The sequence below is a fragment of the Triplophysa dalaica genome, chromosome 3 (assembly GCF_015846415.1).
Source record: "Triplophysa dalaica isolate WHDGS20190420 chromosome 3, ASM1584641v1, whole genome shotgun sequence".
Classification (NCBI taxonomy): domain Eukaryota; kingdom Metazoa; phylum Chordata; class Actinopteri; order Cypriniformes; family Nemacheilidae; genus Triplophysa; species Triplophysa dalaica.
This window is the reverse complement of record NC_079544.1, coordinates 2810991-2835090: the sequence shown is the minus strand read 5'-3', so window position 1 is coordinate 2835090 and position 24100 is coordinate 2810991. Positions and strand designations below refer to the sequence as shown.

General features: G+C 40.8%; 2 protein-coding genes across 3 annotated transcripts; both read right to left on the bottom strand.

Moving 5' to 3' along the window:
• Window positions 1–6924: 6924 nt before the first annotated feature.
• On the bottom strand, window positions 6925–22475 carry LOC130417984 (NACHT, LRR and PYD domains-containing protein 3-like). Of its 2 annotated transcripts, XR_008906248.1 has the most exons (12): window positions 22400–22475; window positions 22070–22122; window positions 21786–21896; window positions 21556–21607; window positions 19871–20075; window positions 17796–19548; window positions 17265–17438; window positions 16742–16915; window positions 13196–13369; window positions 12708–12881; window positions 11622–11766; window positions 6925–7031 (listed from the first exon to the last, which is right to left on the bottom strand). XR_008906248.1 is itself a non-coding variant. In XM_056743882.1 (11 exons), the coding sequence occupies exons 2-11, from the start codon at window positions 22084–22086 to the stop codon at window positions 11742–11744; spliced, it is 2859 nt and encodes a 952-aa protein (XP_056599860.1). In that variant the 5' UTR covers window positions 22087–22122; window positions 22400–22475; the 3' UTR covers window positions 10853–11741. The 2 variants fall into 2 exon arrangements, 1 of the variants encoding a protein (XP_056599860.1); XM_056743882.1 differs by lacking the exon at window positions 6925–7031 and having other exon boundaries at window positions 10853–11766.
• Window positions 6927–10255, bottom strand: LOC130417977 (uncharacterized). The gene has a single exon (XM_056743869.1). The coding sequence runs from the start codon at window positions 10245–10247 to the stop codon at window positions 6942–6944; it is 3306 nt and encodes a 1101-aa protein (XP_056599847.1). The 5' UTR covers window positions 10248–10255; the 3' UTR covers window positions 6927–6941.
• Window positions 22476–24100: the final 1625 nt, after the last annotated feature.

Below are 24100 nucleotides of genomic sequence, written 5' to 3'. Positions count from 1 at the left end.
CATTTGGGGGGGTGGACAGTGGTTTCCCAGATGTTTGATAGCAGACAGAAACCATTGAATCAATGTTAAATTGATTTGAAATTGTTAATTGCGTCAATTTAGGTTAAATTTATTTCACTTTCAATTTTGCATTGTTCCAAAGCAGCTTCACACAAGCAGATCAGTAAATGTAGAGTGAATAGAGCTGGACCAGTTGGAATCATTTGTCCACGGCAGTGCAAGGATGAGCATCAGGCTGCATGAGCTGGGTCCGTTGGCTTCTGGGGTCCTGTTTGTGGTGTATAAAGAACATCAGAAAAAAAAGTCATGGATGAGTTTTGTACTATGATGAAACCCAGCATAAATTGCAGAATGAACTTTTCATTTGTTAATTGTAACATTTGTCGAGTTTCATAGACTGATTCTTGTCGCGAATTCATGTTAACAACTTTTGAGTCTATTTGTACTTTTTGTACTTAATTTTAAATAAAATAATGAAAGAAAATGGTGATGTTGCTTCACAATGATTAAATCATTCAATGAATACATAATAAATTAATGATTTAAAATCACCATTACCTGATGCTACAGGATCATAGTTTTCTTTGCCATATCAAATGAATTATAATACACTGTTACAACATGCAAAGAAATCCTAACTTTAAAATCCAAGAGTCGAGCCCAGGTAAAGCAAACAGTGCTTACAATATTGATAGTAGATGAAAGTTTAACATTTTTTTAACATTATGAACGGGTGCAAAAATGATATTGATTCAATGAGAAATCAGCAATCAGCAATCTTTAACATTGCTTTTACGGTACCCCAGCTTTAACTGAGTAGTTTACACACAAAAAATGTGTTTATTGGCTATGTTTGTTTCAATATATATTGTTTGAGCATTATGGATACGTTGTTCAATTATAGATTTGGAATTTTGGAAAGCGTCAAGCCGGAAGGTATATGCCATTAGAACCATGGATCTTTCCAAGCTGAAGATGGGAAGACTTGAGAGTGCTTCCAAAAAGAGAAGGTATGTTTTTTAGAACTCAGAATTAACCATTGTGGCCTGCCACAGTTTGAAATGGTGTCATCATCAGTAGGGTTGGGTATCGTTTGAATTTTACGGATCCTGATTCTGAATTTTTCCGTTTTTCATAGAGTGGACTCTAAAGAAAATGAGGTGCTGGAGGGCCTACAAGATGTTGAACTTGAGGTCAAAAACTCTGTGTCCAGGCTAACGGAAAACATGGATGAAAAGTTTAGCGAGCTAACAATTTCAGTCGACCACATTAAGACAAATGTCTTACAGGTAGTCCAACAGATGGATGTGTTAGCGGAGTTGAAAGAGAAGGTTGCTGAGGTGTCAAAGTCATTAACCATTGCTTCCTCTCTGAAAAATACTTTAGCATGTAGAATGTGCACAAACATTCCAAATTCTGTGCTTGTCATTACTGCATGTTGTGGGCAGGTGGCAGGGTGTGACCCCTCTATCCAGACCTATCTAAATGATAGTGACAGCTGCCTTTTGTGCAAAGCCAATATGTTCGCTGGCAAGCTGGTGTTTTAAAGAGGTCTAGGAGAGGTACTGTCATTATTGACAAATGAAGCGACTTAAATAGTCTGACTGACACTGTTTTGTTACAGTTAGGAAACATGTTTGTTTCTGTTTATTAGAGGTGCATTTAAAGACAGCACAGTTGTTTTTGTTGGTGCTTTTTTTTTTCTTTTTAAGAGCAATAATGGCATCTCTCACATGTAGCACGTTGTTAGTGTATAAAGCACTGTTTACAAAATAGTACTGTTAGGCTACTTGAAATATAGACAGATAGTCTGAATTGAGTATTTCCCTAACGTTATGGGATTAGGAAGTCTTGTAGAATACTATAAAACATAAAAACTTGAACTGTTAATTTCTATGATAACAAATGTTCAAATAAACCTGTTCAATTAGCAAATGACTGTTGTCATTAATGCAAGTTGTATGTGCCCTTGAGACAATGCCCAGTTTTTCTATATTCATTTCCATTTAGTGGACGCTTTTATACAAAGCGACTTACGAAGTATAGGAAGACAATGGAAGCAATAATCACATCATATAGCTGAATATTACTGTAATGTTTGTCATTATAGTGTAATGTGGGACCATTTCATGCTGCAGTTCATTAAGAGCAAAAACAGAATAACACATTTTACTGAAATGATGTACTGTTAGGTACTTAATACAGCAATGTTTTATAATCATGTTTGTACTGTAGCTTTGCTACCCTGTGGACCATCGTAGTCTGAAAATCTCCATTTTCAGTAACTGACTTTCAGTAAACGTTTTCATTCTGACGATGCATTTTTGTCTTCAAAAAAGGTTTATTTATTATAGTTTACTATTTTTATACAAAAAGTAAACCATAAACGTTTGCAGGAACAATATTAATCACACATTTTGAAAATAAAGTCTGACATCTTTACTAGTTACTTTTAATAACACAATTTAAATCACAAACCCTTCCTTTCATCTGAAAATGCAGGGGTATATATATATTTTTCTTCTTTAATACAGTGGCGTACACTTGTAAAGTCAAAAAGAATAAAACTTCTCTGTTTAATATGAACACAACTGTCCAGTTTATCATAGTCATCGCGCATAACTGGTGATAGGTTATGAATTACCGTACAAAACATAAATCATGTAAATGCAGGTTTATATCCTTCTAGTGTATCATGAGATCATATCAAGTGTGGCAAAAGACAATACAAGATACATTATACAACTTTTAACTTAAAAAACTAAAAGAATTATACTATGGCTCCAGTCTATGTGTAATGTTCACATTGGTCTCCAGACACTCCCAGAAAAGGTCACTGTGACCTAAAAGTGAAGCGTAAAAGATTTCATTGTAACAACAGGTTGACAACAGCAACATTTCCCTCTGCACCTGAAGGTCGGCATGGCCATCGAGGGGGTCTCGTCCGAATGGTGTGGGATAAGTCAGAGTTCCTCCATTCCTAATGTAGTCAGCAGCAATGTCCACAGCAGGTGGAAAGAACTGAAACGGGATCCGAGAGGTTCTGAGATGGGCTGCAAAAAGAGCATCTGGTATACCCTTGGATGGGATTGTGTGTGCATTTCAAGATGAAATGAAACTCTCTAACCCAACCATGCAACATTTTGAAGCAACAGAAGAGACACAGTGCTTCCACAAAGGGTCAACAATGTCCAAGAAACCATTGTTAACCAAGGAACACAGTGTATGCTTAATTGGGTAGTTTATTCGCGAGTTGATTTCAACCCATTTTCTTTCTGCAGCGTGGTTCTGTTTTGACTGACTTTGAATGTCTATTCACATTGGTCCTAAAGTCCTGAAGATTGTCTTGTTGATACAAGCATAAATAAAACTCGCGCCCGTGATCAGCTCGCAGCTGATACAGGCCATGGGTCAGACAGATTTCTCTTTACACCATAAATTATAAGGTTATTCTATACAATTTTGCCACTAAAACCATGAGAGGCAACCACTTCAGTCACTCCAAAGTCCACGAGCTTTTCGTTTGGTCCATGTGTAGTTTGTGACCAGCATGTGTAGTTTGTGACCAGCATACTCAGCGTAATAGACATGGGGATTCGTTTCACGAGTTCACCTACACAGATAACAGTGATATAGATAGGGATAATGATAAAGCTTGGTTATGCGTATTTGGCGTGCTGTCCGGGAAGCAGGCTCCGAGCTCGCCAGATCTATCCGAGCCCGAAACACTCTACCTTAGTACGGGTGAGTGCGCCGAGCTCGGAACCGGTCTGAGCCCAGAGCACACCCCCCGGGTTCCTGCAGGATAATGAGCTTGGCAGAGGAGCCGGGGTGGGGGAGGGGTGCTTAATCTTAGGAGAACGAGCAGGTAAGATGGTTTCCCTATTTATTAGCTAGCTCGCTAGGCTGATTGTGTATACGTTGTGATTGCTGATTACACACCAGCTGGCTGGTTATATGCTCCGGCTCCTCCCGAACTTTGTTAATTAAACATCATTTCACGAGTTCACCTACACAGATAACAGTGATATAGATAGGGATAATGATAAAGCTTGGTTATGCGTATTTGGCGTGCTGTCCGGGAAGCAGGCTCCGAGCTCGCCAGATCTATCCGAGCCCGAAACACTCTACCTTAGTACGGGTGAGTGCGCCGAGCTCGGAACCGGTCTGAGCCCAGAGCACACCCCCATAAAGCGAGAAAGTGGGACAGCCGCCGGAGTACGTATACCCCCCAACATGATGCCAAGCGCTGCGGAGGCGTGGCCTGTGTTAAGGTAGAGACGAGAGGATGAGGGCTCCTTGGGAGATGTTGTTCGTTATGGGACGAGAAAGGGGTAGGGGTTCCCCCGAGGATGGTTCAGACTGAGAAGATAAAAGAAGGTGGGTGCCCAATGCAGTGATGAGAAGTATGAATATATGGAGGTGCTGGCAGTAGTGCTTGGAGAGATTGTAATATTAGGGTTTTCGGGAACTATCCAAATGAACGCTGCTTCATTGCTTCATGCCCCTGTTGTTAAGACTGATACTGGAAAGAGGCAACTGAAGGCGGGGGCCGGCTGTAGCAGAGCGCCTGATGGAGGCTCCTGCTGTGGTGATTGCTGCTGTGATGCTTGCTTCGTGGAAAGTTGTAGATGGCCGAAGGCGAGGCAGAAGCACTGGCCTCTGCGGAGACGAATGCTGCGGCGACGCCGGCTTCGATGCCTCAGATGGAAGCTCTGGCCTCTGAGGGACGATCGCTGTGGTGACGATGGCTTTGACGTCTTCGATGGAAGCACTGGCCTCTGCGGAGGCGATCGCTGCGGCGACGCTGGCTTCTGCACATAAGATGGAAGCACTGGCCTCTGCGGAGGCGATCGCTGCGGCGACGCTGGCTTCTGCACTTAAAATGGAAGCACTGGCCTCTGCGGAGGCGATCGCTGTGGCGACGCTGGCTTCTGCACATAAGATGGAAGCACTGGCCTCTGCGGAGGCGATCGCTGCGGCGACGCTGGCTTCTGCGCATTAGATGGAAGCACTGGCCTCTGCGGAGGCGATCGCTGCGGCGACGCTGGCTTCTGCACATAAGATGGAAGCACTGGCCTCTGCGGAGGCGATCGCAGCGGCGACGCTGGCTTCTGCACATTGGATGGAAGCTCTGGCCTCTGCGGAGGCGATCGCTGCGGCGACGCTGGCTTCTGCGCATTAGATGGAAGCACTGGCCTCTGCGGAGGCGATCGCAGCGGCGACGCTGGCTTCTGGGCATTGGATGGAAGCTCTGGCCTCTGCGGAGGCGATCGCTGCGGCGACGCTGGCTTCTGCGCATTAGATGGAAGCACTGGCCTCTGCGGAGGCGATCGCAGCGGCGACGCTGGCTTCTGCGCATTGGATGGAAGCTCTGGCCTCTGCGGAGGCGATCGCTGCGGCGACGCTGGCTTCTGCGCATTAGATGGAAGCACTGGCCTCTGCGGAGGCGATCGCAGCGGCGACGCTGGCTTCTGCGCATTAGATGGAAGCTCTGGCCTCTGCGGAGGCGGTCACTGCGGTGATGCTGGCTTCTGTGCCTTAGATGGAAGCACAGGCCTCTGCGGAGGCGATCGCTGCTGCGACGCTGGCTTTGGCACTGTGATGGAACTACTGACCTCTGTGGAGGTGGTCACTGCTGCGACGCTGGCTTCAGCCCTTGTGACGGAAGCATAGGCTTCTGTGGATGATTCTTAGTTGCCGCACTTGGCTCCATGCTTGAAATGGGAAAGCTGGCCTTGGCTGAGGCTGTTGCTGTGGCAACGCTGGCTTCTTTGCTTGAAACGTAGTGTTGGTCTCTGCCAGGGTAGTCGCTGCTGCGATGTTGACTCCTGCTGTTAAAACTGCTGCTGCAGAGCCTGAGACTTGAGCACTGGCCCCTGAGCCGGCTGAATCGGCGGTGAGATCTCCTGTAAGTGAGATTTCGGCTGGCATGGAGGATGTTCGAACTCATGCGTGTGAAGTATGAATTCTCTAGATGATCTTGGAAATGAGGGTTCGATGAGCTTCCCTGATGATAGAGCGATCGGACCTGATGTAGCTCTTAAAAGCTTCCGATGTCCAGCGCCCTAGTGCTTGGATTTGAGAGTGCGAGAGGCCTTTTTGGGCTGCTGTGGTTGCTGCGCCTATGCGGAAGGAGTGGCCGGAAAAGTGGTCTGCAGGGATACCGGATAGGAGCAGGACAGCTTTGAGGTGCTTTTGGAACCAAAAGCGTGTAGCTGGGCGGTTAGACTCGTCGACGAATAGAGGATCCGATGTGGTTGTGGTCTGGGATTTCCTGAAGTGGAGGTAGGCTAGGAGGGTCTGATAAGGTTGAATTGGTGAGTGGAGATTGAATATGTAAATGAAATGTCCTCTCCTGGTTTGGTCCGTCTTGCTCTGTTTAATGGAAAATGACATAGTCTCTGAATCGACTACTGACAGGTCGGATACCGTTGGATGGGTTAGGGGGTTGAAAATGGATGTTGTGGAAATTTCTGAACATCTTAGAAATCCAAAGAATGCTAGTATAAACATGGTGTCGAGTGTGCGATCGACGTGTTTGGAGTGGTATCCTTTACGAAGGGTGGAAATGCATCTGGTCAATATATCCAGGGTTATGGGTTGCCTTGCATCCTGGCGAGCAGGCTGGGTACGTTGAATGCCCTTGATAAGCATAGATGTTTGGGAGCTGGCTATGGCTGCGGAAGGAGAATTGAATATGAGTTTGTGGAAGAACTGGACTCCACTCATGTAGCCTTTAATTGAGCTGGCCTGGAGGTTTTTTGAAGAGTTTAGGAAGGAGATGAAGGAGGTGATGGTGATGACAGAAAAATCGGGAAAGGGAATGTTGAATGCCAGGTGAAAAGACTTGAAGCTTTTCCATGCAGTTAGATAAGATTGGAGGGTCCTGAGGGAGACGGCTTGGATGATGGAGTTTAGAGAGGCATCGATGAGGGTTTTTAGGGGGTGGTTAACTGGAATATCAGCTCCGAATAGGGAGGTACCGGTGTTGGCAAAGGATCTGCTTCGGGTGCCAGCAGCCTGAACTTCTGGAAGGCAAAACGAGAAAGGGCGTCAGCAATCTGATTTTTTGATCCGGGAATGTGTTTGGCAGTTAGAATGAATTGGTCACGGGCTGAGATCCAGATGAGGCGTCTGAGGAACGGCATTATGGCGGGGGAGTGGGAGCGGCCTTTGTTAATACAATGAACAGTTGCCTCGTTGTCACAGTGCACGATTATGCTGGAAGCTGACCACTCTTTTCCCCATAGGGATGCTGCGACGACCAGTGGATATAGCTCAAAGAGAGCTGAGGATGCTAAAGCATAAGGGATCTCTAAAACCTGGGGGGGCCAGGTGGACGCGAACCAACGGCCTTGGTAAAAGCCTCCGAAACCGACGGAAGGGGCGGCGTCTGTGAATAGGCGAATATCGACGGGGGAAGAGGCCATGTCACTGTAGAAAAATGACAAGCCGTTCCATTGTCTGAGGAATTTTATCCATAGGCTCAGCTCGTCGAGGCAGGAGCTGGATATGGATAACGAGTCCTCTAAAGCGTGTGCGGATGACGCGAGAGAGAGGAGGTGTGAAACGAACGGGCGACCTTGCGGGATTATTCTCATCGCGAAATTTAGATGGCCGAGAACAGACAGAAGCTCGCGTTTTGAGCAGCGGGGATTTGATAATAGGGAGGACGCGATCAAGATCGTTCTATCGATTTTCTCTTTCGGCAGAGAAGCCTGGAATTTAAGCGAGTCTAATTTAATTCCGAGAAATTCGATGGACGTGCTGGGACCTGAAGTTTTGTCTGGGGCGAGGGGAACGCCGAGATTTTTGAAAACCTGTTGGACTTTTGCTAGATGTGCAGCCGGAAACGAGTCGGGAGACGAGATGATTAAAAAGTCATCCAGTAGGTGGATAAGGTAGGGAATTGCATAATTGTTAGAGAGAATCCAGCAAATTGCCTCCGACAACATGTCGAAAATTTTTGGGCTGCTTCTGCAGCCAAAGGTGAGACGGACAGAAAAGTAAAATTTATTGCGCCATCGAATGCCGAAAAGGTGCCAGAAGTCTGGGTGGATTGGCATGACTTTAAATGCTGATGTGATGTCGACTTTTGCTAGCCAAGCGCCACGACCGGCATGTTTTATTAAAGTGATGGCTTGATCGATGTTATGATAGTGCAGGGAAAATTCCTCGATCGGAATGAGGCTATTAATGCTAGGGAAGGTAGAGCCGTGTGGTGACGAGAGATCGAAAATGAGGCGCTTTTTTCCAGAGAATTTACGAGTCGCTATGCCAATGGGGCTGATCCGAAATGCAGGAAAAGGGGGAGCGTCGAAGGGGCCAATAATGAAATTAGCGTCGATCTCCTTTTTAATGAGGAAATCGACTGACTCTGGTTCGGCGAGCGCAGACTGGAGGTTGGGGCATATTAAGCTGTGTGACGGAAGACTGACGACGCCGGGGTTGAAACCGTTCGAGAGACCGGTCAGAAGATAGTCAGTGAATTGAAAGTCGGGGTGCAAGGACAATTCTGAAGACAAACAAGAAATGTTCACGGGAGTCGAAAGGTAATTTTTTAGTTTTTTATTCTGCGTTTGAGACAATGGGCACACGATTCGTGCGTGTGCTCCGCTACAAAATGAGCACACATGCAGGAAGCGACAACGCTGCCTGACGCATCTTCCGGCGTTGAAATTCCTACAAGCCTCCAAATTGCCAGGTTGCCCTTGGGTTTGGTGAACTGGGCGGGTTGGCAGGCGCGGAACAGAGCAGGTAGACTGGGGAGGCGAAGCTGAGCGTGGGGGAAGAGAGGGAGTGACTAGGGGACAATCTAATGTGGTATGCGCAACTGAGCGACACACCGCGCATGTAATATTGCGGACGCCCAGAAAAACCCTGTTATGCAGCTCAGTGTCCAATGCTCCCCAGTAGGGGCACTGGTTCCACTGAGCTATACGAATTGCACATTTGGCGGAGAAAAGTCTGTGATACGTGTAAAAATGCGCGCCCCCATAGGAGAGAGCGAGCTCTGCCACGATAGCGAGATAATCGCCCAGCTCGCGTCTCCTATGAGGGAACGCAGTGCAGATCACGTCAGTGTAGCGGGAAAAAGCAACGATGAATTCGGGGAAAGAAAGCGTGCGGGTGTGGTTGGGTGACTGATTTTTAAGCGTGAGCGACAGATCGCCGTAAGTGATCTGTCGCTCGTTTGACGGAGGTGATAAAGGTGAGAGGAGTAAATAAAGATCTGTGTCCGCACCTGCCAAGATCTGTGACCTGATGTTGCCTGGGACGGGGGGCGGTTCCAACGCTGGTGCGTTGATTGGCACTGGCATTGCTGTCGCTGTGGCCAATGTGAAGCCTGATCTGCTCTGCGGGAGAGATAAAAGGGAGGGGATTGCAGCCGCCTGAGCGGCTAGCGGAGCCATGCTCGCGCTAGCGGCGGCTTCTAAGGGGGCGGTGAAATGGCTGATGACCGGCACCTGCATCGCTAGCTGAGGCAGCCTCGCGCTAGTGGTCGATGGGGGTGCCGTGGGCCAAGAGCCAGGGGCAGGGAATGGGTGGGATAGCACTGGAGCTCCGAGTGCTGGTGAGCCGACGTTTCTTGGGCGGCCCGCAGTGTTTACTGCTGGCGTGGTGTTGGCTGGAGGTTGGAGCTGGCCTACTGCGAGAGGGACTAGTTGCTGGAAAACTTCGACCGGACGGTTTGAGGCGTCCGGGAGATCCGTGGCGGTACCTGCGCTCGCGGAGGGCCTGCTGTGCCGGGTTGCCGGCGGACGGCCACGACGGGCCGCATTGGTGGATTGCCCGGGCCGGGAATAGGGGGAACCACGAGCCGTGCCCGGCTTGTCAGTGCTCCTTTGCGGAGCTGACTTTGGTGGGGCGGTGTCGGCCAGGGAAGAAGCGTAGAGGCAGTAAAGCTCCGCCTTGGTCATCCGCCTATGGAACTCGATGTCCGCGTTGGATAGAGCCAATCGTAGGCCCTGGACAGTCCATTTATGGATGGCGGGGATCGTGTTGTGCGTGGAGGTGTAAGAAGAAGTCGGTGAAGGCGGCGGACGTCTCTCTGGCACAAGTGATGGAGTGTCCCCTCTGATTTTGGCCTTGCGAGGTGCGGAACGTCGAAGCTGGCGGCCACGTGATGAAGCCGGGGAATCAGCTACCGAATCCGACCCTGAGCTGGAACAATGGGACGCGCTCGTTGGCGCTGAAGGATTGCGGTCTGTGGATGCGTCGTTAATGACGGGGGTCTCGGACATAGCGTCTAACGTAGGAGTTGGCGCTTAATCTTAGGAGAACGAGCAGGTAAGATGGTTTCCCTATTTATTAGCTAGCTCGCTAGGCTGATTGTGTATACGTTGTGATTGCTGATTACACACCAGCTGGCTGGTTATATGCTCCGGCTCCTCCCGAACTTTGTTAATTAAACATCATTTGGCGAGCAGTGCCCTCTCTTCGCATTTGAGTGTACTGCGGGGTAAGATGTGCTAGCGCGCGCATTAAGCTCTTTCACCCACTCCACTCACTCATTGTCCAGGCAATGCACTTAAATCGCAAAGTTAATGGTGATCGGATATAAATAGTAGGACGCACTGTACACCCCTACCCCCGGCGACAATGGTACAATCCGGCTGCAAGCGCACGCACAAAAATGAAAAATTTGAAAAACAAGTAATTTTTTTGTTTGTTCCATAAACTGAAATTCTGAAAGACGTATAATGGAAAATGAAACTGAGGGACAATTATCCATTTGTGAAGTACTCATGAAAATTGAAAATGAAAGTTTGAAACCAATTTTCCGTATATTAATTTTGATGGTGCAAATTGAAAAAAAGAACTGCAAAGCGTTACACGGGCCCTTGTCAAATGTTTAATTCACAAATACATTTTGTAATATAAAGAAAGCACCTGTGCACACATTATTTACAACTTGGTTTTATCATTCATTGTAAAGTACTCTTGGAGTAAAGGGTAAATACAATTTAAACATTTTGATAATTCATAGTCCAATATTACATTAAATGCACATTTAGTAAATAGTGTTTTTTTTACCAAAAATTGCTATATGTTTAATTATATCTACTCATTTATTTTGGTGGAACAATTTACACTAAAAAATATTTTGATTTGCAAAATCAATAAAATTAACTGCTTAAACAGAATTAATGCAAGACAAATAAGTAAATCTGAATAACTCTACTCGATTTTATTTGTCATATAAAATAATTAAGTTATTCAGATAATAAAAATAAAATAAGTAGATCTAATCAATTTTATTTGTCATATACATAAATGGAGTTACTCAGATTTGCTTAATGTTTTTAATTTGCTTAGTTAATTAATGTTTAGTAAATTGCAGTAAAACTTTTTAGAGTGTATGGAAAAAGTCATTATATTGTTTTATGTCAACGATCATTTGATTATCAATTTGTCTGTTGCTGATAAAACTATTATTTTATTATATGTATTTTATGTTTTAATTTTAGAGCCAAATATCTAGGTGGCCATTGACCATGTCATAATGTTTTGTGACCAGACACACACCAGACTTTATAAGCTCAGAGACTACAGGATGATACAGCATATATTAGATCAGAATGTTTTACACATTTCAAAAGTAATATTATATTTACATTAAACATAACTCTACACTTTAAGCGCCTCACAGCTGTCACCGTTGACGTCACAGTCTTCAAAGAGAAAAAGGCACAGATGATCTTTACTGAGTGAAGTGAATCCTTTCACTCTGCATGTCATTGTTTCCTTTGAGGCTCAATACTGTAAAACATTGAGGAGAAACATCAGATATGATATTAATATACACTCATCTCAGTCATTATCAACATCATGTCAGAATGACTTTATACTTACAAATCATATTAAATTAATCCAAGAGAGAACACAATACAAGAAAAGCTACCACACCAACATTAACACAAGTGTGAGTACAAAACATTTCTATGACAATCACTTGAAAACAAAAGTGTTTCCACTGTAAAAACTCTACGTAAAAAAAAATCTCCAAACAAAGGTAATAAAGTGATTTAAACAAAGATTTTTAAATTTTTAAATATTTTTTATACTGAATAAAATGAGTGCTTAAAATTTTCCAAATAATGGATTTTTTTAAGGATATTTAAAGGAATATTTCACCCAAAAATGAAAAAAGGCTACTATGGGAGCCAATCGTGACCCAAAACAGATTACTTACAAACTCTCAAAAGTGTTTATTTGTGTTAAGCACAACAAAGAAATGTTTACAAGTTTATAATAACTGGTCACTCAAAATTTTTAATTCTTTCATGATTTACACCTTGTGTCATTCCAAACCTGCATGACATATTCTGCAGGACACAAAAGAAGATATTTTGAAGAATGTTGGTAACCACAGAACGTTGGTTCCCATTGTCTTGTCATTGCTTTTGTATCCATACAATAGAAGTATATGACTACCAACGGTTTTGGTCTTTTGCAGAAGAAAGTAAGGTTGGGTGGACTTATTTGTGTAAACTCAGACATGTAGCTTTTTAAATTAATGTAAAAGTTGGATTCATTTAAAACAGTGTGTGTGTGTGTGTGTGTTTAGGAATGCAACAATTTTGTCCAAAAGTTCAGTAAACTTAAAAGTTTGTCTAACACTTTTGAGTTTATTATTAAAGATTTCTCAACATTTTAAATTGTGGGAATTGTTTAAAAAAATGGTTTAATCAGTAACTCACATTAGTGTCTGTAGTTGACAGTGTGGATCCTTCAGTAGATCAGAGAGCAGCTTCACTCCTGAATCTTCTGGATTATTATATCTCAGATCCAGTTGTGTCAGATGTGAGGGGTTTGATCTCAGAGCTGAAGTCAGAGCAACACAACCTTCAGATCTAATACTGCAGCTAGACAGACTGAAGAGAGAAGAAAAATAAAATAAATAATGTCAATAACATTTAGACAATAACAAGGAGTAAAATTGTTTAATATAATATTTACATGTATTCATCAATTTATGTCCATTTTTACAAGATATAATATATTAATTGGCTCTAAATCACTGTCATTTTATGATAATAACATCTAAAGTTTAAAATATTAAAATGTTTAAAATGATCTCAGTATCATGATAATGCTGCATGAATCTAAATCAACAGAGTCATTGACTGACTGATTTACAAAATACAAACATAAATGTTTAACATTATTGGTTTAATGATTTTCTTACTTTAATGTCTTCAGATTACAGTTTGTATTCTTCAATCCATCAGAGAGCAGCTTCACTCCTGAATCCTTCAGATTATTGAGACTCAGGTTCAGTTCTGTCAGACTTGAGGAGTTTGATCTGAGAACTGACGCCAGTGATGAACAACTTTTCTCTGTCAGATTACAGACACTCAGACTGAGAGAGAAATAACAACACAACAGTGAGTTAAAATGTTAGTAATACACTTATGACTTTTTTCTGACCGCATGATTGATCGTTCAGATTTAAATAATGCTGCACTTGAGACACATATAACAGACAAAGCATTAACAGATCAATCTTTAATAATCACTTCTAATCTCATTTCTATTTTTCAGGATATTGTATGGAGCAGTAAGGTTCATGTGAGACGTTAAATCTCAGAGTATCACAAATGTAATAGCCTACATATAACAATGTTCCAAGAGAAAGACACAAACATAAATTTTCAATGAAAGTTTGACAACTTCTATGAGTGACAGTGAACTTGAGCAAAACATGATGTGTGTGTGTCCAGAAACACAAGAAGAGTATGTGATAGTAACAGGGTGAACTTTGTAATTGATAACTGACACTCGTTAACAACAATTAGCATTCAGTGCCCGCTTTTTAAGAGCTGGTTTGCTGTAGCCTGATGTGCTTCACGTCCGGACTCTCCCATATGATGTTTGTTTGACTCTGGTTACAGGTATGTGCTGTTAGCTGTCATGGTTCCACTACCATGTCATGTTTTATTCCTGTCTCAAGTTGAGCCATGGCATTGCCTGATGGTTTTATGTGGGAAAGACCTAGTTCTTTCTCATGTCTTGTCATTGTTCCCTACATCTCGTCCCTCGTCAGCCTCTCCTTAGTGCTAATCCCCAGCACCTGTTGCTCGTTACCATCCTCTGTTTGTTACCCCTATAAAGAGTCCTCATGTTTCTTTGTCTCGTTGCTCGTGCATTGTATGCAGTACCTGTTCATGTTCCTGTTTCCAGTCGTCTTACCTTGTTCCTGTTTCCCGTGTCTAAGTGAGTTTAGTCTAGTGTTTGTTACCAGTGTTTGTCTTATAGTTTAGTCAGTCAGTGTTCTTGTTTAAGTTATATATATTCCTGTCCTGTTTTCCCCCTCGTGGGTTTTTGTTTTGCCTGTCTTGTTTTGTTGTGTTTATTTGTTAATAAACATCCCTGTCACATCTACCGTCCGTGTCTGCCTGCAATTGGGTTCTCACGCCATGTCTCACATTGAGAATCATGACAGTTAGCATGTATTCAGTTTGCTAAACTGTGTTTAAGTACAACTTGTCATGGCACTAATGATTTGTGTATTACACCCCAGCCTGTCTGTGTATCTCAGAGTTCTCCATCGGTTTCTTTACTAAATAGACCTAATGACGGCCTTCCCTTCAGGTAAGTGTGCTGTTTGTCGCAAACAAAAGCCTAGCGCTGGTTTATCTTAACGGTTGGCAGCGTGTTGAGTAACGTACAGTTTCTTATACTCTAGCATAGCAGCGAGGTGTTTGGATGTTGTTTATCTGGACTTGTGACCTCATAAGAAGTACACGTATACCCTTGTGTGGTAAGTCTAGCATATGATCATCTGTGGGAAATTCTAGCGGGTATGTAATTAGTAGTAACCCTGTTTTGTTCCTATTTGCTACAGGGTCCTTTCTCTCATCCTCTTCCTCATGACCGCGTTTGGTATCACCCTGCTCTTCCCCCCTCTTTAGTGCGGACGATTAATGGTGTAGCTCAGTCGCTATTTCTGGTGTATGCTACAAGAACATTATCACATGTCGTTTACTTAAAGGTAGAGATGGGAACAAGTCACATATGGTCAAGTCCAAGCAAGTCTCAAGTTTTAACCATCAAGTCTCGAGTCAAATCTCAAGTCACAGTTTAGACAAAACAAGCAGGTCAAGTCAAGTCAATGGTTCACCCTAAGAAAGTCAAGTCGAGTCCTGTTAAGTTTCAAGTCAAGTCGCAGTACTAAAATAATAATTTTTTAGATACATGTTTTTTTTTGCACAGAAAAGATGAACTTATATACATACATTATGTATCTTATTCACATTGCTATGTATGAATTATATGCATATCTGTGCAACATTAATATAAAAAAAAATAAAAGTGTTGCTTACACAAAAGAAATCCAGTCTGAAATGTATAATACAATCTAATTCAATTTAATTGAAACGGTCTACACTGAAATGGAAATACTTGTATCTGACAGAATGACTTAAGACTTAAGCATTTATACAGGCTATGAAGTAGGGATGTGCACGAGTACTCGATTAATCGATTACTCGAACGCATCAGCAGGATCGAGCATGAAAATGATGATCGATTGGCTCTAAAAAAATTTTACTATCATTTTTTCTTATTGGTTATGCTGGTATTTGGGCGGTAGTCTGATATTTGATTGGTTATGGCTGCGAGAAGTTGTGGTCTAGAGACAAGACCGGAGCACAGAGCAAAAATGGCGTCTAAAGCGCGCAGCGATGTCTGGCAACACTTTGAAAAACTTGATGAAAAAACAGTCCACTCCACAACGAGTTCGATGCGTTACCATCTTGCACATAAACACAAAAAAGTAGATGATGCCGATGCCACCAGCAGTCAGACGAGCATAAGAGATTTTACCATCAAACAGAAATGCGACAAAGGCAAGAAAATGACGCAGCTAATAGCAGAAATGACAGCAGAAGACTTGCTGCCTATTAGTTTTGTTGAAGGTGAAGGTTTTAGGAGTATTAAAATCTGTTGGAGACGGCGTGGATAATACACAGTCGTTCACCTCGAGTCCTGTTCTCCTCGCGATCCACTTGAGCTAGCTCTCTCGCTTTCTCTTTTTTGTTTTTTTCATTGCCAGTTTATTGCCTTTTGCACTCTTTATTGATTTAAGTGACCTCGTTTAACTGATACTTATTTATTGTTTACCAAGAGATATTTATTTTGTTTCTGATCTTCCTTCAGTAGCTGAGGGCACACCGTTTGCTGTGTGACATTCTTGAAGTGTTGGAGTGTGTGATTTGAGTTCACTGTGAGTGGAAGTGTGCTTTTTAGAAACCTAGTAGTGATCACCCTCGTGGGTCACCTCAGCCCTGTCGGTTGGTGTATTTTGTTTGCTTTTCTATTTCTATGATACCCGCGTCCTCCTGCCTAGCTTAAATTATTAAGAGAACATACCTGTGTGCTTTAAAAGATAAAAATGGTTCTTTCTAATTCCTGGGTGAAACTTTCTCGGGTGATGTAGTCGGTGTTTATAATAAGTATATGTCTCGTGTTGTTGAGAACGGCACTCGGTTACATTTTTAACTTCATGTAAATGGAGAGCAGCTTTCTGCATAATACAATTACACTTATTGGGGAAATGATTGTATCCAAAGTGACTTAGACATGAGAATAAACATGGAACAGACAACATATATAAAATGTAAACAAGATCAAGAGTGAAACAGCAAAACCTACGCGGCAACAATATTTGATTCACTTGTGATTATTAATAGTGAATTTAATAAACAAAATAATAATTGAATCAGTAACTCACAGTAGTGTCTGTAGTTGACAGTGTGGATCCTTCAGTAGATCAGAGAGCAGCTTCACTCCTGAATCTTCTGGATTATTTCTGCTCAGATTCAGTTGTGTCAGATGTGAGGGGTTTGATCTCAGAGATGAAGTCAGAGCAACACAACCTTCAGATCCAATACTGCATCCAGACAGACTGAATAGAGAAGATTTTTTTTTGAGAACTCAATGACATTTTAAAATAATATATAGGAGTGTTAATTTTTTAACATGTATTTCAATAGGCGGTAGTAAACAAATATTGTAGTCTCATGGCTAAATCTGTAATTCGATCAGATGTGTGTTTGGTTAGAGTGTCTTGCGGTTATTTCTCATTGTAAAATGATCAGAATAATCAGAATCATCAGAGAGTCATTGACTGACAGTCAATGTTGAGTCTCTATGATCAACAACATTATATGAAGGTGATTCACATGAACTTTTAGAAGGAACTCTAGTGAACTTAATACATACACACGTTTCAATGTATTTGGGAGTTTTCTTACTTTAGTGTCTGCAGTTTACAGTTTGTGTTCTTCAGTCCATCAGAGAGCAGCTTCACTCCTGAATCCTTCAGTTTATTGTTACTCAGGTTCAGTTCTGTCAGACTTGAGGAGTTTGATCTGAGGACTGACGCTAGTGATGAACAACTTTTCTCTGTCAGATTACAGAGACTCAGACTGAGAGAGAAATAACAACACAAGAGTGAGTTAACACACTATGATATAAACACATCAAGAGAACTTGTTTGTAAAATGAGAATCTGCTGCACAAGATCTGAAGAAACATCTGCACCTGATTGAGAATTACTGCAAAAACTGAAACAAGACAGACAATTATCAATAAATATAAGACAAACAAATGATTAAAGGCAAGAGCACAAGAGATCAGCTCTCACTCTATAAATGCAGTGAATAATTTCATAATTTCCTTCATATTTTTTATTTTGTCTCTGATCATGTACACAACATTGACTGATCACTGTTACAGTAATATGACTGTTAAATGTTCAGGTGAAATGCAGTTAAATGACTCACTCAGCTGTTCTGGATGCTTTGATCACTGGCAGAAGCCCCAGAAGACATTCATCTGATCGAACATATTTCCTCAGATTAAACTCATCCAGCTTCTCTTCTGAGTTCAGTAACACAAACACCAGAGCTGACCACTGAGCAGGAGAGAGACGGACTCCAGTAAGACTAGACTCATCTCTTCTGTTCACATATGTTTGTACTTCCTGCACTAGAGAATGATCATTGAGTTCATTCAGACAGTGAAACAGATTGATGGATTTCTCTGGAGAGAGATTCTCTCTGATCTTCATCTTAATGTACTCGACTATTTTCTGTTTACTGTCAGAGCTTCTTCCTGTCTGTGTCATCAGATCTCGTAAGATTGTCTGACTGGACTCCAGTGAAAGACCCAGAAGAAATCTCAGATAAAGATCCAGGTGTCCGTTCTTACTCTGTAAGGCCTTGTTCACTTCACTCTTTAGTAAATTAATCACACTTGTCTTGTTTTCTTTATCTTGAATCGAAAATAAAAACTTGAATAAAGCAGCGAAAAACTCCTGAACGCTCAGATGCACAAAGCTGAACACCTTCCCCAGGTTCAGTCCAAACTCCTCTCTGAAGATCTGAGTACAAACTCCTGAGTACACTGACGCTTCTCTGACATCAATGTCACACTCTCTCAGATCCTCCTCATAGAAGATCAGGTTCCCTTTCTCCAGCTGTTGAAAAGCCAGTTTTCCCAGTGACTCAAGACTCTTTCTAGCCTGCTTAAGATCTACCTCACATTTCCCATCATACTTCTGACTCTTCAGTTTGATCTGAAACATCATGAAGTGTGTGAACATTTGAGTGAGAGTCTTGGGGATCTGTGCTTGACTCTCTGCTTCACTCAACATTCTCTGGAGAACAGTGGCTGAAATCCAGCAGAAGACTGGGATGTGACACATGATGTACAGACTTCTGGATGATTTCATGTGTGTGATGATTCTGTCTGCCAGACTCTCATCATTGATTCTCTTCCTGAAATACTCGTCCTTCTGAGGGTCATTGAATCCTCGTACATCTGTGATCAGATCAACACACTCAGGAGGAATCTGATTGGCTGCTGCTGGTCGAGAGGTGATCCAGATCAGAGCAGAAGGAAGCAGATTCCCCTTGATGAGGTTTGTCAGCAGCACATCCACTGACGCTGATTCTCTGACATCAAACAAACTCGGATTCTTTGAGAAATCTAGAGGAAGACGACACTCATCCAGACCATCAAAGATAAACACAACTTTATAATCATCAAAGTCTGTTGATCTCAGTTCTTTTGTATCTGTGAAGAACTGATGAAGAAGATCCATCAGACTGATATTTTTCTGTTTGATCAGATTCAGTTCTCTGAAAGGAAGTGGAAATATCAAGTGAAGATCTTGATTTGTTTTTTCTTCAGTCCAGTCCAGAATGAACTTCTGCACAGAGACTGTTTTTCCAATTCCAGCGACTCCTTTAGTCAGCACACTTCTGATGGGTTTGTTTTGTTCAGGTGAGACTTTAAAGATGTCATTACATTTGATTTGTGTTTCTTGTGTCTCTGATCTTCTGGATGCTGTCTCAATCTGTCTCACCTCATGTTCATTATTGATGTCTTCACTCCCTCCCTCTGTGATGTACAGCTCTGTGTAGATCTCATTCACAAGTGTTGAGCTTCCTTGAGCTGAGATTCCTTCATTCATTCTCTGGAATTGCTCTTTTAGTCTGGATTTGTGTTTCTTCATGTATACAGGTGCAAATACTGATAAACAAAGAGAATATGTATTTATAAATCAACATAATAATAAAAAATTGTATGAAATATACATTTAATATAGTACAGCTTGCTATGCTTATTAAACCGAATGAATATTTTGTCTAATCTGTTATTATATTTGAATCAAGAGTGTTTTAAGAGTTTGATGATCATGACATTAGATGAACACAAACAGCTTCATGGTTCTATTCTGTTGATGTATTAACTGTAAATGTATTTTCACTAATAATCATCAGTAAATACAGACACTGTGTCTGTTCGTCTGAAGGTAAAGTGATGTAATAGTCACATGACTGAGAGCTCTTACTGGTCTGTAGTTTGTTAGCGAGGTCTGTCTGCTTCATCTTCTTCAGGACGTTCAGTGTGATCTTCAGAAACATCTCTCTGACTCTGATCTGATCTTCATCATCCTCCTCTTCTCTCTCAGAGCATGATGGGTAATCTGGACTCAGTAGACTCTTGAAGATTTTCAGCTCTTTCTTCATCATAGAGATGAGTTTGTGCTCAAGCTCCTGAAATTATTGTTCAAACACACAGTGTTTTTTCTCATAAGGGCAGAAAAAGTTTCTAAATGCTCATTGTAGTTTACACACTTTTTAAAAAAAATCTTAAACCCCATTTCATGAAACCTATAACACATTTCAGCACTATTTCCACACATCAAAACTACAGAAACATAATAAAAAACGTGCACAAAAAAATCATGTTATCTATGATTTAAATTTTGCCTTTAAGTGATTCACAAATTATCAAATACACGTCAGCATCAATAACATACTGAGTGATCGATTTAAATTCAATATTATATAAAAGTCTCATTCAGATCCTCCCATTGGCCACCAGAGGAAACCCTCACCTGAATTCTAATTCTCTCTCTGACTACAGTTCCCATATCTGTCTCTGATAACTTCTGCACATGAAACCCAACAGGAGAGCTATTCAACACGTTCTGACTTTCTCTCTGTGTAAAGTCCTGTTATGGCATGATTGACAATTCTGAGCGTTTATTCTGTTGTTGCCTTTCGTGTTTGATCTTTGGACTGTTTATTGTTTTTATGAACCTTTGCTGCCTGACCTGGATTATTGCTAAATTGACTCTGCTATTGGTTTTGATGGTGTTTGACTATGCCTGTTTGACTAAATGTTAATAAAACTGCAAATGGATCCTCATTTCAAGAGTGCTTCATTACAATATGATCGGTACCCGTTTACTACAATGAATCAGTTTGAAACTATACATCTAAACATGTTTTATAATCATCAGTAATGATAAAAGTAATCTGTGTAAAGATGCAGTATGACTGCCAGTAAAAGAATATCATGAAACGCCCCTTAAATTTACAGATTTGTTTGGGGGCTTATAATTACAATTTGGGCTAAAATTCTTTTAAAGAATCATTTGAAAAATATTTCTGAATTTCTGAATAAACTGTGTGAATGAAAATGATTTTGAATGTAAATCAACTGAATGTACAATAAATTAATGTAAATTTAAGTGAAATAGAAAATGCACATTATTGAAAATGAAATACTGTAAAAAAATCTCCTAAATAAATGTTAATATCAATTTCTTAACTTGCAATAATTATATTTCAAATAAGAATTTATAGAAACATTCTGGTGTAGGCTGAAACATTTTTGGTTGCACTTTATTGTACAATATGTGAGCCTGTTTATGACAGTGCACCTACCAAAGAAGGTATAAAGTGTAGTATACAGTAACTGCATGTTATAAGTTTAGGTTCAGGTTTAGTACCTAGTTGTTAACCAGTTATTATATTTACTCACTGTAAAATAAAGTGTTAAGTGGTACACATTTTTTATTAAGTCTAAAGTCTGTGATATATGTGCATGTGGTGTGAGTCTGTTCTACGTTTTATACAAAAAAAAAGTCAGGACAGAGTTTTATTGTATAATGTCAAATCTCATGAATGAATCCAATGATAAATCATAAAAATACATGTGCACGCACAAACACACACAGACACTCACCTGGAAAACAGAATCCATGTGCTTCCCTTTGAATGATCCATTTGTTGTGTTACTGTAATAGAACAATAAATGAAATATCTGTTTACATACAGTGAACACATGGATTAATGTGTGTATCTGTCAGTAAAGTGTTCAGTGAATATCTGCAGTAACATCAACAGCACAGACACAGATCAGAGAATAAAGATGATGAAGTGATTTACTCGTCTAAACCATCAGACTGTTCTCACCTCACATCTGTATCATCACAGTCTCCTGAACTGAAGTTAACTGGAATACCCATTGATTCATCACTCTTCATGGACACACAACTGGGTTTAGGAGATTCTCCACGAGTCAAACTAAAACAACATTAAACTGAGTTTATTTCAGGTTCAGTGTTGCGCATTTTTCAATAAAGGACTTTACTATTAATTTATGTTAATGATACAAACATATTTTAACATAATTCATAAGAATATGTCTATAACATTTACATTAACATAGGTTCATTAAAATATTTTAAATATCTCACCTTTTGGAGAGATTCATGATGAACACAATGAGTCAGAACATAAAGAGTTAAACCTGTAAACAATATACTGATGTGTTATGTGTCATCTCAGAAATACACACTTCTCTCAGATCAGTCCGTCCACAACACTGAGCTGCATATTTGATCTTTAAACAGTGAAACTACATTTCAAAACGTCACTTTTAATGTTTTGAGTTTATAAACACACTTCCTGGTTCCAAAAATAACACAATATTTCCAAGACAGTTCTTCAACCAATAAACTTATTGTGATGTTCAGAACAAGACAATATTGAATCTACTGAATAAACATTAGACTATTTATACTTACTGCGTTTTCATCTTGTTTATTATTTATTTTCTTGAATGAGGCTTTACTGTAAAATGGCTCCAGCTGTAATAGTTTCACTTTCACCTGCAGCTACCTGTGGAGGAGGAGGAGCCAGCAAACGTCTCGGTTACGGATGTAATATCCGTTCCATGATGGAGGGAACATATGATACATCATGATTATGTTCAACAACTTTTGTGAATAAAAATCCCTATCTGAAGTGTGCCATAAAAGTAAACCAACTGAGGTAAAACATATTTTAACAACAGCAGATTATAGAAGGATAAGTATTCTTATTGAAGAAAAAGATTATGTACAAAGTACAAGTTTACTTTTTTCAAGAACAAAGCACCAGAATCTGCAAGAAATATTTACAATGTACCTTTTAACAGAGTTAAAACAGTTCTTCCACATGTTTTCAATTAACTAACTCCGTTATTAGTGTTTGCTGAGCGAGGATTAAACGATCGTCCGGTTATATGCCTGAGTGCATGCGGGGAAGTTCTGAGCGGTGACGGAAATTGCGCGTGAGTGTTTCATTTTACATGTTTAGAACCTTGCACTCTCAAATGTTTGTATCCCATAATATGGTTGTAGAGTGACGCAAACTTGTTTTCCTCTGTTAAAATTGTGTCAGAGGGGAGAGGGGCCTCCGAGTGCGCACGTGTGTCAGCCGCCATCTTAGTTTTCCTGTGACCACGTTTCTCAGAGTGAGTGCCATTTATTTTGTTTCTGTATATGCTCAATGCCTTCATTCAATCTTAATAATTTCTGACATGGATTCATGTTCTGATTGTGATGTCCTTTAGAGTGTATATGTCTGTAAGTAAAAGAGGTAAATGTCTGATGATGTTTATGTGAAGAATGTAAAATAGGGTTATATCTCATATAAAAATGTAAGTGGCTTATGGTTATACATTCTAAATATTTCTGTTTTGTTCTCCTTAGAAAAGACCGAATTCACAGCCACTACCGTTGTTTTATTTTGGTTGAATTACACCTAACGGTCAAAGCTGACTTTGTTTGGGGTTACTGTGAGAGAAAAGTATCTTATCCAATATCTTTCTTTTGTTTACCAAATATATTTCTTTGATTTGAGACACTGTAGGCCTACTTTCTGGTGATCTAGAAACATCAACCTAAGTTTAACTTGTTTTTTAAGACATGCTCTTAATGTTAAACGAATTAAAAGGGCACAATATTTTGTTTGCTTGTAATGTACTGTGAAACGGTTTTTACATTTCCAACCAAATTCAACAGAAACTACTCATAGATTAATATGAATTTATGTCATGACTTAACTTGGAGGGGCACATTATTACTAACTCATCCGTAACTATTCATAGATTAATATGAATATATGTCATGACTTAACTTGGAGGGGCACATTATTACTAACTCATCCGTAACTATTCATAGATTAATATGAATATATGTCATGACTTAACTTGGAGGGGCACATTATTACTAACTCATCCGTAACTATTCATAGATTAATATGCATTTATGTCATGACTTTACTTGAAGGAGGACATTATTACTAACTCATCCGTAACTATTCATAGATTAATATGCATTTATGTCACGACTTTTCTGGGATGGTGACATCATTAAAACGTGCAGATTAAAACACGTATTACGTAAATATTCAGGTCATTTTAATCGTATCATTTGATGCTTTTCAAAAGAAGAGTAAAAACA